The sequence below is a fragment of the Natrix helvetica genome (genome assembly GCF_964273705.1).
Source record: "Natrix helvetica genome assembly, chromosome: 14".
NCBI lineage: Eukaryota > Metazoa > Chordata > Lepidosauria > Squamata > Natricidae > Natrix > Natrix helvetica.
Window position 1 is genome coordinate 6,227,189 of NC_138564.1, and position 16,508 is coordinate 6,243,696.

At 49.0% G+C, this 16,508-nt stretch overlaps 1 protein-coding gene across 14 annotated transcripts in view; it reads left to right on the top strand.

The window, feature by feature from the left end:
- Positions 1-16,473, top strand: part of EP400 (E1A binding protein p400) — a 97,797-nt gene extending 81,324 nt beyond the window's left edge. For 8 of the 14 annotated variants that reach the window (XM_081966805.1, XM_081966814.1, XM_081966818.1 and 5 more), the window contains 13 exons: positions 1,053-1,109; positions 1,583-1,661; positions 2,897-3,103; positions 3,958-4,003; positions 4,150-4,283; positions 5,313-5,520; positions 5,981-6,165; positions 7,074-7,280; positions 8,493-8,682; positions 8,906-9,042; positions 11,221-11,367; positions 11,710-11,787; positions 13,479-16,473. In XM_081966805.1, coding sequence (XP_081822931.1) covers positions 1,053-1,109; positions 1,583-1,661; positions 2,897-3,103; positions 3,958-4,003; positions 4,150-4,283; positions 5,313-5,520; positions 5,981-6,165; positions 7,074-7,280; positions 8,493-8,682; positions 8,906-9,042; positions 11,221-11,367; positions 11,710-11,787; positions 13,479-13,748 — 1,945 coding nt within the window. In that variant the 3' untranslated portion in view covers positions 13,749-16,473. The remainder of the gene's footprint in view (positions 1-1,052; positions 1,110-1,582; positions 1,662-2,896; positions 3,104-3,957; positions 4,004-4,149; positions 4,284-5,312; positions 5,521-5,980; positions 6,166-7,073; positions 7,281-8,492; positions 8,683-8,905; positions 9,043-11,220; positions 11,368-11,709; positions 11,788-13,478) is intronic. The other 6 variants (XM_081966815.1, XM_081966816.1, XM_081966810.1 and 3 more) reach the window with 4 other exon arrangements.
- Positions 16,474-16,508: the final 35 nt, after the last annotated feature.

The following is a 16,508-nucleotide window of genomic DNA, read 5'->3' on the forward strand; positions in this document are numbered from 1 at the left end:
GGTAAATCACCAAGAGAAGGTGAGTTATAGTTCCACCTTAGGAGACCGGGAGTTCTAGTCCTGCTTAAGGCAGTCCCCAGATGTGATATTGATAAAGGTAAGTCAGGTGTAGTGGGGAAGGTTTTAACTTAGAAACCAGAAGACTGGGAGTTCTAGTCCTGCTTAAGGCATGAAAGTTGGTTGGGTGACCTTGGGTCAATTACCAGGAAACTGGGAGTCCTAGTCCCGTTTTAGGCATAAAAGCCAGCTGAGTGACTTCAGGTAAATCACCAGGAAATGGTAAAGTTATAGTTCCGCCTTAGGCATGAAAGCAACTAGCTTACTTTCAGCCACTCACCAGGAGACAGTGAATTCGAGTCTTTCATGTTTTAGGCATGAAAGCCAGCTGGGTGCTTTTGGGCCAGTCCCTCTCTCACTCTCATCTAAGTCCACCTCACAGGTAGGTTGTGGGGAAAAGAGTGTCAGGTTTCCAAAAGATGCTCTTATTAATTCATGAGCCTCGAGCCACGTTTCAAAAGAAATCCAGTCATTTATTAGGAACACCATTTTGGCAAGTTGCCAAGGAGGAGGAAGAAGTATTGGGTATGTTCGCCACCTTGTGTTTCTTTTAAAGTAGTAAGGGCAGGATAAAAACATCTAATGAACAAACTAAAAATACCGGCTCGTGTTAAATAATAGAAATATACACTTCTATTAAGACATAAGGAATATCTTACGAACAAAAGATGCGGCTGCCGTCGCGGCGATAGGATGCATCCCGCAGAGTTCCGTGGACTGTGTCGAAATCCAAGCTGCTGGGCGGTCTGGTTGGACTGAAAATCACCTCAAAGGGGCGATGAACAAAGAGAGCACACTCCGCTGCTCTCGGGGAGCCCGCAATCTCCCTGATTGATCCGGAGAAGGCTCTCAAACCCAATGGAAAGGGAAATGACGGCCATTGCATGCCGGACCAAAGCTGTGACAGCCACCGGAAGGAAGCATGGAAGATGGACTGACAGTGTGATCGATGGCTTTCCAACAAACACCTCTCTTTTGTTGTTGTTTTATTTCAGGCTTGGCATGAATCCTTTCCAGAAAAACCCGAAACACACTTCAGTCCTTGCAGAAAGGTAAGAACTGGCAAGAGAAGGTGGAAAAAAACATATGATCTAGAGCAAGGGGTGGGTGGATCATCAAATCTGGCCACTTTACGACTTTGTGGACTTCTAACTCCCAGAATTTCTCAGCCAGCCATGCAGAGTTCTGGGAGTTGAAGTCCACAAGACGTAAAGTTGACAGGTTTGGAGATCCCCCCCCCCCCCCGATCTAGAGTTCATGGCATTCACTCCAACACTGTGTTATGTTAGTGATGTGTTTACACATAATCCAGCACAGAAATCGTAAGGTTTTAATTGAACTGCTTTGTGCCTATTTGTTTTTGTTTTTTTCCCCCTTTCAAAATATCTAACTTGGGCTCCCTTGCTCAATCCACCATTCATTCATTCATTTACTCATTTGCTCATTCACATCACATTTCTGTACCTCCTGTTTGGCTTTACTTATTCCCCTATTTATTAACTATCTATTTTTCCTCGAATTCTAGTGGGATCAACTATGATAAGCCACTGCCTCCAATTCAGGTTGCATCTCTCCGAGCAGAGCGCATTGCAAAGGAAAAGAAGGTGGGTCAAAAGAGAAAGAAAGAAAGAAGAAAGAAAGAATGAAAGAAAGAAAGAAAGAAAGAAAGAAAGAAAGAAGAAAGAGGAAGGAAGGAAGGGAGGGAGGGAAAAGGAAAGAAGGAGGGAAGGAAGGAAGGAAAGAGAAAGAAAGGGGGAAGGGAAAAAACGAAAGAGAAAGAAAGGAGGGAGGGAAGAAAGGGAAAAAGGAGGGAAGGAAGGAAGGAAGGAAAAAAAAGGAAGGAATGCAGGCAGGAAAGAAAGAAAGTTAAAAAGAAAGGGAAAGAAAGAAAAAGGGGGAAAAGGAAAGGAGGACGGAAGGAAAGGAAGGGAAAAAGAAAAAGAAGGAAAGAAAGAAAGAGGGGGGGAAAGGAAAGAAGGACGGAAGGAAGGAAAGAAATTGTGTTTTTAATTCTTGGGCCTATTTGCTGATCACGTTAAGTTGTAAGGCTGCCTTAGGGAGAAATACATCTGTACTTTGGGCCAGTTACTCTCTCTCTCTCTCTCAGCCCAGCCAGCCTCACAGGGTTATTGTTGTTGAGGAAATGAGTAAGGAGCATTAAGTATATTCACCGCCTTGAGTTACTTACAAAGTAATAGAAGCAGGAAAAAATATCTAATTAATCAATAAAAAGAGGTAAGATTGACTCAGGGACTAAGACACTGAGCTTGTCGATCAGAAAGGTTGGTAGTTGGGCGGTTCGAATCCCTAGTGCTGCGTAACAGAGTGAGTTCCCGTGACTTGTTCCAGCTTCTGCCAACCTAGCAGTTCGAAAGCACGTAAAAAATGCAAGTAGAAAAATAGGGACCACCTTTGGTGGGAAGGGAACAGCGTTCCGTGCGCCTTCGGTGTTGAATCATGCCGGCCACATGACCACGGAGACGTCTTCGGAGAGCGCTGGCTCTTCGGCTTTGAAACAGAGATGAGCACCGCCCCCTAGACTCAGGAACGACTAGCACAGATGTGCGAGGGGAATCTTTACCTTAAGAATGATTCAAGGGAAGGAGGACCCACTCCCTTCTAGCACTGATGACGTTACCCAGTTGGGTCACGAAATGTCTCCAAGAAAGCTACTAAGCTCAGAGATCCCCAAGGAACCCACATTAACTAGGTAGTTGGAGGCCAGTCGCTCTCTCTCAGTCCTAGAGAAAAGGATGCAGGATCAAACCCCAAGAAAACGGCAAAGACCCCCCAAGGGAAAGCCTCGCCACAAACTCTTTGCCTCTCTTCTCCTTTCCAGGCTCTGGCAGAACAGCAGCGAGCTCAACAACAAGCCGCTCCACAACAACAGCAGCAGCAGCAACAACAGCAGGCCGGACAGCAAACCGCTCAGCCATTGGCGGGGCAGCAAGCGCAATCTCAGCCCCAAGCACAAGGCCAGAGCATCCAGCAGCCTCAAGGTGGGCTGCAGACGGCCGCCACCACGGTGGCAAACACACCTGTGTTGGTAAGACCCTCTCGTGGGCTTGCAAAGAGGCCGAGAAAGGCTCTCTGTGGGCAGCCAGATAGGGCCACAGAGCTACAACCGGATTTTACGCATGGCTTTGGGGCGATTCCTTTCCCTTGGTTACCTCTCAGATGTTAAGAGAGATAAAGATGCATGCTAAATAGTGTCATGGGGAGGCAGTTCCCTAGAAACCAGGAGACGGTGAGTTCCAGTACTGCCTTAGGCATGAAAGCCAGCTGGGTGACTTTGGGCCAATCACCAGGAGACTGTGAGTTATAGTCCCCCTTTAGGCTTGAAAGCTGTCTCAGTGACATTGGACCAATCACCAGGAGTTATAGTCTTGCCCTAGGCATGAAAGCCAGCTGGGTGACTTTGAGCCAATCACCAGGAGACTGTGAGTTATAGTCCCCCTTTAGGCTTGAAAGCTGTCTCAGTGACATTGGACCAATCACCAGGAGACTGGGAGTTCGAGTCCCCCTTTAGGCATGAAAGCTGTCTCAGTGAAAGAGAGAGAGAAAGAAAGAAAAAGTAAGACGGACACCATCTGGTGTGGTGGTGCAGTGGTTAGAAGGCAGTATTGCAGGCTAACTCTGCCCATGCCAGCAGTTCGAATCTCACCAGGCTCAAGGTTGACTCAGCCTCCTATCCTCTCGAAGTGGGTAAAATGAGGACCCAGATTGTTTGGGGGCAAGAGGCTGACTCTGTAAACCGCTTAGAGAGGGCTGTAAAGCACTGTGAAGCGGTATATAAGCCTAAGTGCAATGGCTATTGATGCTGGGAGGCATCTGGAGGGGATCAGGAGGGTCTCTTCCTTATTCCTCTCGTACCAATGTCGGTGCCTTCTCTCTCTCCAGGCTGGCACCATGAAACCCACAGTGACCGGGACCAACATACAGACAGGTACACCTGGCCAGTCCTTGCAAAGGGGAAAACAGCAGAATAAATGTTCCCCCCACCCCTTCCACCTCCCTCCCAACTCTCCCCCCCCCCCAATATCATATCTGCTCCTCCTGCAACCCAAGTGACCCCCCCCCTTTTGCTTCCAGCCACCGTGAGTGTCAATACCATAACCGGAGTCCCCGCAACTACGTTTCAACCCATCAACAAGCGCCTGGCTTCACCCATTATTCCCGGGACGCTGGCGGTGAGTGGCCGTTCCTCGGAGCAGAAAACTAAGACGGTGAATTTTGCAAAAATAAAAAATAAAAATAGCCACCTTGTATTAAAATGGGAAGTTGGGGACAGCCTTTGGAGAAGAATAGATAAGATTGGAGGTATTGGGGTTCATCACACAGGCACCCAGATATTCAAGCTGGGTTTGGCATTTTTGTCATCTATCTAGTGGACACTCTAACCCTAACCCTTCCCAAGGTTTCGTCAATGTGTTTGTCAATGTCAATGCCTCTTCCTCCTTCTCTCCTTCCTTCCTTCTTTTCTTCCTTCTGTTTCTCCTCCTCCCTTCTTCTCTACCTTTGTTCCTTCCTCCTCCTCTTCCTTCCTTCCTCCTCCTCCTCCTCCCCTTCATTCCTTCCTTCCCCTCCTCCTCTTCCTTCCTTCCTTCTTTCCCTTCCTCCTTCTCTCCGTCCTTCCTTCCTTCCCCTTCTCCCTTCTTTTCTCCCTTCCTTCCTCCCGTTCCTCCTCCTCCCTTCCCTCCTTCTCCTCCTCCCTTTTTCTCTCCCTTTTCCTCCACCTCTTCTTCCTTCCTCCTCCTCTTCCTTTCTTCCTCTCCTTCTTTCCTTCTCCTTCATTCTTCTCTTCTTCCTTTTCCCTCCTTCTTTCTCCTCCTCCTCCTCCTCCTCCTCATTATTATTATTATTATTAGTAGTAGTAGTAGTAGTAGTAGTAGTAACAGTAATAATAGTAGTTCAGTGATAATACACGTTTAAGTAACTTGAAAATGGTTTGGCTGCATTGCTCTCAATAATGTTTCCTATTACATTATTATTCTGGACTGACATCCTGTCTTTCTAAGATTGGCATTCTTTCGTGGCAAACCATGATGTTAAGTTGTGGCTTAACAAGGGAACAGTGTCACTTCCGTTGGACGAAGTGGCCAAATTGTTACAGATAGGGCTGAAGACTCGAGAGAGAGAGAGAGAGAGACGGGAAAGAAATTCGCTCCAAATGCAGATTTTCATCCAAGCCAGTTCCGATGAGGGGAATTTAGCTGCAAACCTGCTAACCTTCCGGTTTCTCTCCTTCCCTTTAGACGTCGGGCTCAGGAACTACCTCTGCTCAGGTGGTCCATTCCCAGCAGAGAGCCACCGGCACGTCAGCTGCCTCTACGGAACTGGTCACCCTCACGTCTACGCCCGGAGTCCGAGCGGTCACTTCAGTGACTGCCTCCGCTGTGGTGACCACTAACCTGACTCCAGTCCAGTCCCAGCCGAGGTCTTTGGTCACTCAGGTGACGCCAGGTAAGACCTGTAAGGCTGCATCCTTGAGAGTAGCATTTTTCAACCTCAGCTGCTTTTTCAGAGGGTGATCTGAGCTCGGCTTCCCCCAAAAACCACGAGGGAGAGTCCTGGTCCCGACAAAACCCCTTTTTATGAAACGAATGTGAATTCCTCTCATTCCCATTCATCCAAGGCCTGGCAAACAGTCTTTCAAAGGAGTATTTATGACCACAGACCTTATCTATCTTGGAAAGCTGCCATGTCAATTATTTTCCAAACGAGGGGCTGTGCAAGGAAAGACTGGGCACAGAGCCTCTGAGATTCCTTCCTCACTCAGGATGGAAGGCTGGGTCAACCTTGAGCCTGGTGAGATTCGAACTGCCAAATTGCAGGCATACGGCAGTCAGCAGAAGTAGCCGGAAGTACTAACCGCTGCGCCGCCGTGGCTCATGATTTATTTATTTTATTTGCTCCCCTGCAGCTGCTGCAGCCAGTGTCCAGCTCTCCGGGAAGACCATCCCTCAAAATCACTTCCAGCTCCTACGCCAGCAGCAGCAGCAGCAGCAGCAACAGCAAGGAACAGGACAGGTCCAAGTTCCCCAGATCCAAACCCCAGGCCAGACCCCATCACAACCCCAGATTAAGACTGTCGGCAAGATCTCCCAGGTGAGGAAGAAGAGGGTCTCTGCGTCTGTGGTTGGGAAGCTGGGCCACCCCTCCCCAGTTTGGGCTTTGAAAGAAAGCCACTTTTACCAGCTCAGGGTAACCATACAAGAAGTTGAAATTTACTGTTCTGACCGAGGCGTCCCCAGCAGCACGAAGCCGAGTCCTCGTCCCGATAAACCCCTTTTATTTAGTTCCTCTCCAGCAAAGTAGTTCCTCTCCCACAGTCTCAAGATAGGTCACAATTGCCGACCTTTATCAGGCTTGGAGAGTGGCCAGAGCGAAAGCTTTCAGATGCCGCAAGACTTGGCAAGAATGCAAGAAGGAACTAATGGTCTCCTGCAAACTCCACTCCCCTTTCGCTCCTCTTTTATTCCCTATGGGAGGGGCCATTCAACGCCCACCTGTGGCCTTACTCCAGGGGTGAAATCCAGCAGGTTCTGACAGGCTCTGGGGAACCGGTTGTGGACATTTTGAGTAGTTCGGAGAACCAGCAAATACCACCCGTGGCTGGCTCCAGAGAGGGGTGGGAATGGAGATTTTGCAATATCCTTCCCCTGCCACGCCCACAGAACTGGTAGTAAAAAAAAAAGAATTTCACCACTGCCTTACTCCCAAGTCAACCCTTATTTCTTAGCTGTTCCTTTCTTCTGGCAACTCTGCGCATGCGCACACTGGGAACAGGCTCCAGCTGTTCTTCTGCCTCCCTGATGCCTGACTCCGAAGGCAGCTGAGAACTGTCAGACGGCCCTGGCCCCCTCTCTGCCTCTGACATAGAGCCTTCCCTGGACTCCAGGACTGGCCCATGTTCCTCCCCAACCTCCTCACTGTCTGAATCTGCTGCCAGCTTGGATGGCTGCTGGCCAGCCACAACATTTACGTTCTTGGGGGCTTTGGCTTCCACCAACCAGGAGCAGCTCATCAAGTTCCAGAAGCAGAAGATGCAAGCAACCCAACAGCAATCCTCCCAGCCGCAGGGGACCCCTGGAGCACCACAACAGGCAGCCCAGGTTCAGGTGCAGCAGCCACAGACGCAGCAGCTGACAGCGGTAGCAGCCTCCAGGCCAGGCGCAGTCCTGGCTGGCACCACAGTCACCGGCCTACAAGTGGCCCGGTTGGTGAGTGAGCCCTTGACCTTCCCAGGGCGGCCCAGCGCTTTGCTAAGCTCTCAGAAGGCAGACGGTATCTCCTTTGGTTCACTAACCTCTGTTAAGATTTTTAGGAAGATCAGCAAAAGCTAGGGCGAAGTTTGAAAAAGGGCAAGAAGCAAAATTAGTAAAAGCGAAGCCTCTCCTTTAAAGAAAGCAGCTTCCCATCCTCGTCACAGCAAGCGCGGTCCTCCACTTACGACGAGTTGCTTAGGGACCGGTCAAAGTTACAGCGAAACACCTCCCCCCCCCTATAAATAGGTTCTTAATGAGCCAGATTTGAAGTTACGATGGCTGGGGAGGGCTGGGGAATTATGCGAGTTGAAGTCCACCTACCTTAAAGATGCCAAGATTGAGAAACATCGGTTTAAATCAGTGGTCACCAACTGGTAGTCCGCGAGAAAACTTTGGTGGTCTGCAGAAAAATCATTTGCATTTTTTAGATTGCACTAAATCGGGTCCTACGGCCCCTGGGCCGGATACGTGCAATGAACATTAGTGTTGCTGCAGAGAGTCTCCCCCTTCGGAGTCTTTTTGTGCAGGTCAGAGGGGGGCAGAAATTCCGACTTGAGCGCACTGAGCGTGGCCGACTAAGTAGGCGTGGACAGTTTGACACCACTCCCCAAACTGCTGCCATGTTTCCTCTTCACATTGGGTAGACTGGGCCGAAGCCATGGTGGCCTGCCCCTTACACTTTCCAGGACGGACCACGAGCCTTGTGTTTGAGACCCCTGGACTAGCCTCAGTTGCCCGCCTCTTGCTTTGCACCTGTACAATAATCCCGATCAGGAGTGGGATTGAAAAATGTTAGCAACCGGCTCTTTGCCCGGTGGCTGGATGGGTGTGGCCTACTCGGCCTCCTGCACCACGGCTGGTGGTGTGCTTTTTCGCCCTTCCCAGGCTGCAGGGGCTTTCCTTGAGCATCCGGGAAGGCAAAAACAACATCCCCCAGGCTCCGGAAGCCCGTGTTTTGCCCTCACAGAGCCTTCGGGAGGGCTCTGTATTTACCTAGCATGATGAATGGGTCACCTGGAGATTCAGGGGAGAGGAGGGGTTGGGCGGGGCCAGCCGGTCCTCGCAACAACCGGTTCGGCGAACCGGATACAAAATTAACATCCAGTTTGCCCGAACCAGTGCGAACCGTCTGAATCCCACTCCTGATCCCGATTCCTTCCTGCTTAGACGCGCGTCGCTGCCTCTCAGCTCCAAGCCCAGAGCCAGATCCCGGGTCAGACGCCTCAAGCCGCCCAAGTGGCTTTGGCCAAGCCGCCCGTGATGTCCGTCCCGGTGGTGTCGTCGGCAGGGGTGACCGCCCTCCCCGTGACCGTCTCCGGAATCAGCGTGGCGATTGGGCAGCCCCAGAAAGCAGCAGGTATTTGGGTCGGAAAGGATTCGGGTGGAAAACGGGACCCGGGGTGGATTTGGGTTCAGCTGAATGGTTTGTCCATCCGATTTCTGTAGCCGCCCAGTCGATGAATGTGGGTGGCTTGCAAGAGATCCTCCGCTTACAACCGTTCGTTTAGCAGCCGTTCGAAGTTAAAACGGGCCCGGAGGAAGGGACTTATTGTGACGTCTCTTCTTTGCATCCTGAGCAGGAGGGCAGGCGGTGATGGCTCAGCCGCTCCACGTCCAACAGTTTTTGAAGGTGAAACAAGCTCAGCACCACCAGGCGGCCCAGCAGAAGATCATCCAGCCCCAGGTGGCCCAAGGACAGGCAGGTGTTCAACAGAAGGTCAGTCTCCCTCCTCCTCCTCCTCCTCCTCCTCCAAAGACTTTTTCCTTCCAGCACTGATGATGCTACCTAGTTGGGTCATGAAACGCCTGCAAGAAAATTGCCAAGCTCAGAGAGCACCAAGGACCCCACAGTTGTCATTGTCATTCTCTTCTTCCTCTCTACAAACTCTTTCCTCTTCCTCCTCTTCCTCTCCATAAACCCCATTCTTCCCTCCTCTTCCTCCTCCTCCTCTTCCTTTCCACAGACCCCTTCCTTCCTCCTCTCCACAAACCCTATTTCTTCTTCCTTCCTTCCTTCCTCCTCTCTCCACAAACCCCATTCTTCCTTCCTTCCTTCTTTCCTTCCTCCTCTCCACAAACCCCATTCCTTCTTCCTTCCTTCCTTCCTTCCTTCCTTCCTCCCTCTTCCTCCTTTTCTTCCCCTCCACAAACCCCATACTTCCTTCCTTCCTTCCTTCCTTCCTTCCTTCCTTCCTTCCTTCCTTCCTTCCTTCCTTCCTTCCTCCTCCTCCTCTTCTCTACAAACCCCATTCCTTCTTCCTTCCTTCCTTCCTTCCTTCCTCCCTCTTCCTCCTTTTCTTCCCTCCACAAACCCCATTCTTCCCTCCTTCCTTCTTTCCTTCCTCCTCCTCTTCTCTACAAACCCCATTCCTTCTTCCTTCCTTCCTTCCTTCCTTCCTCCCTCTTCCTCCTTTTCTTCTCCTCCACAAACCCCATTCTTCCTTCCTTCCTTCCTCCTCCTCTCCACACAAACCCAGCTCCCTTCTAGCAGTGATGAGGTTTCCTAGTTGGGTCATGAAACATCTGCAGGAAAACCACCCAATTCAGAGTACCAAGGACCCCACAGTTCTCCTCCTCCTCCTCCTCCTCCTCCTCCTCCTCCTCCTCCTCCTCCTCCTCCTCCTCCTCCTCCTTCTCCTCCTCCTCCTCCTCCTTCATCTTCCTTCCTTCCTTCCTTCCTTCCTTCCTCCCTCCCTCCCTTCCTCTATATAAGGGTTCTTTTAGATTTAATCATCAGAAACCACATTCCTTGGAGACCCCAGATTGCCGTCACTAGGGGAAGATGGCCAAATTGGAAGGTCCGGTTGGTCATTTCTGGGTCATGATGGAGCACAGCTGCTCCCCTGAAGGTCTCCTGGTATCAGAGTGGAAGTGGCAGATTCATCACCGTTTCTTCTCGATGACTTGTTTGCCTTTCGGCCAAGGAACACAGATGACCGGCTGCTTTCTCCCATCTTCCTCTCCTCTTGGAAAGGCAGATGAGTTGACCTTTCCGGCCAGTTAGGGCCCCATCCTCAGCTCCTTCCAGGTCTAGTCTAGATTGACAGCAATCATTCCCCTCCCTCCTTCCTGGATGGGCACCAGATCAACTGGCAGGAATAGCCAACACTCCAGAAGATAGGCTTAAGATACAGAAGGATCTTGACAGATTTGAACATTGGGCTCTATCTAACAAAATGAAATTGAAAGGTGAAAAAAAGGAAGGCTCTACATTTAGGCAAGAAAAATGAAATGCACAGGTACAGTATAGGTGGTACCTGGCTCAACAGTAGTAACTACTAGAGGGAGCTTAGTCTCCTAGTGGACAATCATTTAAATAGGAGCCAGCCGTGTGCAGCAGCAGCTGCCAAATAAGCCAACACAGTTCTAGGCTGCATCAACAGAGGGATAGAATGAAGATCATGTGAAGGGTTAATACCACTTTACCATCCAGTTTTGGTCACCACGGTGTAGAAAAGATGTGGAGACTCTAGAAAGAGTGCAGAGAAGAGCAACAAAGATGATTAGGGGACTGGAGACTAAAACATATGAAGAACGGTTGCAGGAACTGGGTATGTTTAGCTTAAGAGAAAGAAGGACTAAGGGAGACATGATAGGATTGTTCCAATATCTCAGGGGTTGCCCCAAAGAAGAGGGAGTCAAACTATTCTCCAAGGCACCTGAGGGCAGGACAAGAAGCAATGGGTGGAAACTAATCAAGGAGAGAAGCAACTTAGAACTAAGGAGAGATTTCCTGGGAGGACAATTAATCAGTGGAACAACTTGCCTCCAGAAGTTGTGAATGCTCCAACACTGGAAGTTTTTAAGAAGAGATTGGATAACCACTTGCAGGTTGGACTAGAAGACCTCCAAGGTCCCTTCCAACTCTGTTCTTCTATTCTGTTCTAATTCCCAGCAGGTCACCGTCCAGACCCAGCAGCCAGCATCTCAGCAGCAGAAAGTCTATGCCACCCAACCGGCCATCAAAGCCCAATTCCTACCAACGCCGATTTCTCAGCCCCAGAAGACAGGTGGGGCACAGCAGGTCCAGACCCAAATACAGGTAAGGAGGCACCTCACTTTCATTTCATTCCTCCGGGGGGTGGGGGGTGGGAAGGAGAAAAAAAACGGGTAAACCTTTCGCTTGGACTCTTCGCTGCTTTCTCAACAATTTCTCCGACGGATCCTGCTGGGCCACAACATATCTCTGTCTAAGTGTATTATCTACCTATTTTTTTAGCTTTCTTCATTTCCAAACTCCTTTTTTTCCCCTCCAACCATTGGTAAAATACCTCCCAAATCGTGTAGTATTCAGTTTTCTCTTTCTCCTTAATTGCTATGGTTAATCTGTTCATTCCTGCACATTCTAATATTTTCCTTATCCCCTAATATCTTGTTCTTAAAGGTGGCCAAAATCCCACAGGTGGTCTCCCAACAAGCAGCGGTGGCTAATATCCAGCAGGTGGTCTCGGTTTCCCAACAGGTAAGGCTTCCTGGAACCTGTTGGCTCTTCCAGGTGTCCACAAGGCAGCTGGACCTCGAAGCGCATTGTAATGGCGGTCTCATCTTTCTCAGAAAGGCATCAAAATCACACCCTCTTTGGACCGACCGCTCCAGGCAAATCTATATTTTTGGGGCTGTTGGTCGCAGCTCCGAGGTTAGCAATTTGGTTGCAAACATTCCATCACCATTCACGAGACGCAGTGGTTAAGAGTGCAGTACTGTAGGCTACCTCTGCTGATTGCTGTGGTCAGTCACGATATAAAAAAGATGTTGAGACTCTGGAAAAAGTGCAGAGATGAGCCACAAAGCTGCAAACTACAGGAGAGATTTACTAACGTCTTCTCCTGTACAGTATGAAATGATTTTGTTGTTGTTGTTGATACTAAAATGTAATGCCCCCAGAATCTTCCTGTATCATTGCCCTCTGGTAGAGGTTTGTCCTGGCCATATGGGGTGACCCTCATGCTTGGTTACAACCCCTGGTATGCCCAAATATGGGAGGGAGGTCACTACTCCCCCTTTCTGTCCTTCGTCTCATTACAGAAGACCATGCAGGCAGAAAACCATATTTTTATTTTTAATGTTGCCTTTTTATATTTGTGTTGTATTTGTGCTGATAAATAAATAAAGGGAGACTGGTATAGATCTATTTCAAGCTATTTAGCTCTCATCAGCTAGCCATACCCTTACTGGGATTTGAACCTGGGCTGTATTACATATTAGGCAGGAGTCTTAGCCACTAAGCCACAGGCTCTCCTCCTTATCAGCTGAGCCCGGGAAATAGGTATGTATTTGTGTTACAACCCCTGGTATGCCCAAATATGGGAGGGAGGTCACTACTCCCCCTTTCTGTCCTTCGTCTCATTACAGAAGACCATGCAGGCAGAAAACCATATTTTTATTTTTAATGTTGCCTTTTTATATTTGTGTTGTATTTGTGCTGATAAATAAATAAAGGGAGACTGGTATAGATCTATTTCAAGCTATTTAGCTCTCATGCCTGCATGGTCTTCTGTAATGAGCCGAAGGACAGAAAGGGGGAGTAGTGACCTCCCTCCCATATTTGGGCATACCAGGGGTTGTAACACAAATACATACCTATTTCCCGGGCTCAGCTGATAAGGAGGAGAGCCTGTGGCTTAGTGGCTAAGACTCCTGCCTAATATGTAATACAGCCCAGGGGGGGCTGGAGGCTAAAACATATAAAGAACAGTTGCTGGAACTGGGTATGTGTAGTTTAATGAAAAGAAGAACTAGGGGAGACATGATAGGATTGTTCCAATATCTCAGGGGTTGCCACAAAGAAGAGGGAGTCAAGCTATTCTCCAAGGCACCTGAGGGCAGAACAAGAAGCAATGGGTGGAAACTAATCAAGGAGAGAAGCAACTTAGAACTAAGGAGACATTTCCTGACAGTTAGAACAATTAATCATTGCCTCCAGAAGTTGTAAATGCTCCAACACTGGAAGTGTTTAAGAAGATGTTGGATACCCATTTGCCTGAAGAGATGTAGGGTTTCCTGCCTAAGCAGGGGGTTGGACTAGAAGACCTCCAAGGTCCCTTCCAACTCTGTCATTCTATTTCTTCTATTTATCTTAGCTTGTAGGGGAAAGAAGCCTCCCACTGTACCCACCTGCCTTCCCTCACTTCTCTTTTGCTCTCCCCCCACCAGGTTCAAGCTCAACCCCAAACAGTCACCTTGTCCCAGACCACAGCGGGACAACACCAAGTCCAGGTCATCCCAGCCACCACCGCCGCGGCTCAGGTCGTCCCCCAGAAACTGATCCAACAGCAAGTGGTAACCACCGCCTCCCCCCAGATCCAAGCCTCGGTCCTGCCGAACCCTGCCCAGCCGCCTGCCCCATCCGACGGGCAGAGTCAGCAAACGAAAGTGCAGATGAGAGCACCCGTCCGGTTAAAGGCTCCAAACAAACCCAGTTGAGCCCTCCCAACATTTCGTGGCAGCAATCCAGGGAGAGAGAGAGAGAGAGAGAGAGAGACAGAGCTTCTCTAGGTGGTCTCCCATCCGACGAGATCGGAGGTTAGGCTTCTCTCCTGCGAAACTTCTTACTCGTCTGTGCCGGAAAGGGCCGTTTCCCCTGCTCTCCTACAGACTTCTCTGCTTCCCGGAGAGATCCGTGGCTTTCGAAGCAGGCTCCCAAGGAAACGCCGTTCTCGCGAACTCCGCCGTTAGCCCGACCGCTCGCCGACGCTCACTGCCCTTTTGGGGGAAACCCCGCAAAGTTGCTTCTCCAGTGCCGTGGGTAGCAACGCCGGTCGTTATGGTCCCCGTCTCCCCCTTTGTCCGAAGGGGAAAATCTTTTTAGAGCTTTGTGGGGTGAAAAGCTGGACACTGTCCGGGCCTCGCATGTCCAAGGGGGAGGATTTGGGGGGGGGGGGGGAGGACATAAAGTTTTGTCCAAAGCGCAAGGGGTCTCTAACCTTGGCAACTTTGGAAGCCTGTCGGACTTCAACTCCCAGAATTCCTCAGCTGGCTTTGCTTCTCTGGCTGAGGGATTGCTGGGAGTTGAAGTCCTCCAGGCTGCAAGTTGCCAAGGTTTGGAGACCCCCCGTTTCAAAAGCACTCCCTTCTCCGTTGAGCCGAGAAATGTGAAGATTTGTAAGTATCTGTAATTATGCATCATATTTCAGTCACCTTGGTTTTTTTTTCTAGGGTGGGTGGGGGAGAGAAAGAGACGTGAGCCTTTTTAAAACAAACATTAACTCGTGGCACGTTGGTTTCTGGGCTTGGGGTCTGTCAGGCATTTTGCTTACTGTTTTGCCTAATCGGTCTTCGTGTTTCTTGCGCGTGCGATTGAGTGTGTCTGTGCGTGTCTGTGCGTGCGTGCGTGCGTTCTTTGTTTTATTTTTCTTTTGTACAGAGAAAATCTCTTCGTTTTAAAGCTCCCGCTTCTCTTTTTTTTCCCCCCACGTGGTTGGCTGGTTGGTCTTTTTTCCTTTTTCTTTTTTAAAGCTATTAATATTATGTGACAGTGACTGTATTTCAGCGTCGTCCACCCATTCTCAGCCCCCTTTTTCACGGGTGGAAGGAAAAAAGAAAAGGAAAAAAAAAAAACGTGTTTCATTGCTCGTCAGACGTTCTGTTTTTGGGTTTTGGATTTTTTGGGGGGTGGGGGGTGGGGAGGCTTCCAGGCTGAAGGAAATTTTAACTTAGGAGTTTCCAGCATTGGTTGTGGCCCTTTCTCGTTGCGGTCTTGTTTTAAAAGTTCAGCTACGTTTCCATTTCAGAGAGTTGGAGGAGAGCGAGAGACATTCAGGCAAATTATTATTATTTTTTTCTATCAACGCCAAGACAACAGGGGTATTTTTCAGACCTTCACTTGTTTGAAACAAACTTCTTTCCTTCCTCCTCCGCCTCCTTCCTCTTCTTTCTTCTTCTTCCTCCTCCTCCTCCTCATTCTTCCCCCTTCCCTCCTCCTCCTCCTCCTCCTCCCATTATTCCTTGCCTTATCCCTTTCATCATTCCTCTCCTTCTCCCTTCATTATTGTTGTTTTCTTCTATCCTCCTCCTCCTCCTCCTCCTCCTTCATCTTCCTTCTCCTCCTCAACCTCCTCCTCCTCCTCTTCTTCCTCCCCCTCCCCATACTAACTTATTTAGTGGCACTCATGCCAAACCTCCGGACAATGTCGGTCCTACCTCTAGATGTTCCCAAGTTGAGATCTGTGCTGGCCACATAACTTCGGCATCTCCGCTCTTTCCAACAGGCACAATTTCTTACCCCCCCCCCCCCACACACACACTTTTTGTCGTTGCTTTTTTGCTCTTCTTAGCGCCCTATCCTTTCTATTTTGGAGCCTCGGGGTTGTTTTCCGTTTTTACCAAAAAAAAAAAAAAAAAGGGTATGCTTTTTAAAACTTAAATAAAAAAAAAACTTTCTACGTGAAGGAAGGTTGAAGTTCTTTTACTCCAAAATCTATTTCATATCATGGACTTGTATTTTATCAGTTAAATCTCCATTCGGGAGTGCTATAATTCATTTGAAAAAAAACCGAGATATTGGGGATGGGGGGAGCCGTTTGGCCCCCAAGGACCCTACAAGACTGGGATGTTGGCAAATTAGTGCCCCCACCTTAAAGGGTCCTCTTGCTCTCCTTCCCCCCACCTTCCGTGCAAATCTGCCAGCCAAAACGAATTTTGCTCCCAAATATGCTAAAATCTTAACGTGTGCACAAGGCCGTAGGCTATAAATCCCCTGTACCTTTAACCTCGGTAACATTAAGCGGGGTGGGACTTCAACTCCCAGAATTCCCCCAGCCAGCAGCTGACTAGGGAATTCTGGGAGTTGAAGTCCACCCTGCTTCACATTACTGAGGCTTAAAGGAACACTGCTGTAAATGAACTCCGTATGCATAAAGTAACACCGCCCATTTCAATTTCACTGTGCTGGTTTTGAGTGTGTCTGGTTTCGACAGAAAAAAATGTGTACCATTTCCGTGTCTTGATTTTCACGGGAAAATGCCAATTTGGTGGTTCCACATTTCTGATTACCCGTTCTTTATTTTCTCCCCTTGGTAAACTGACTTGTAAATAACCTTTATGAAGATAAAAAAGAATAATTTGTACTTGACTGTAGGATGGGAAGGATTTCTGTTGTATCTTACCCGAAAGTGTATTAAAAGTGTACATTTTTACAACATTCTTGTAACTTGTGTGTACCTAAAGTGTGTTTTGTCTGATCTG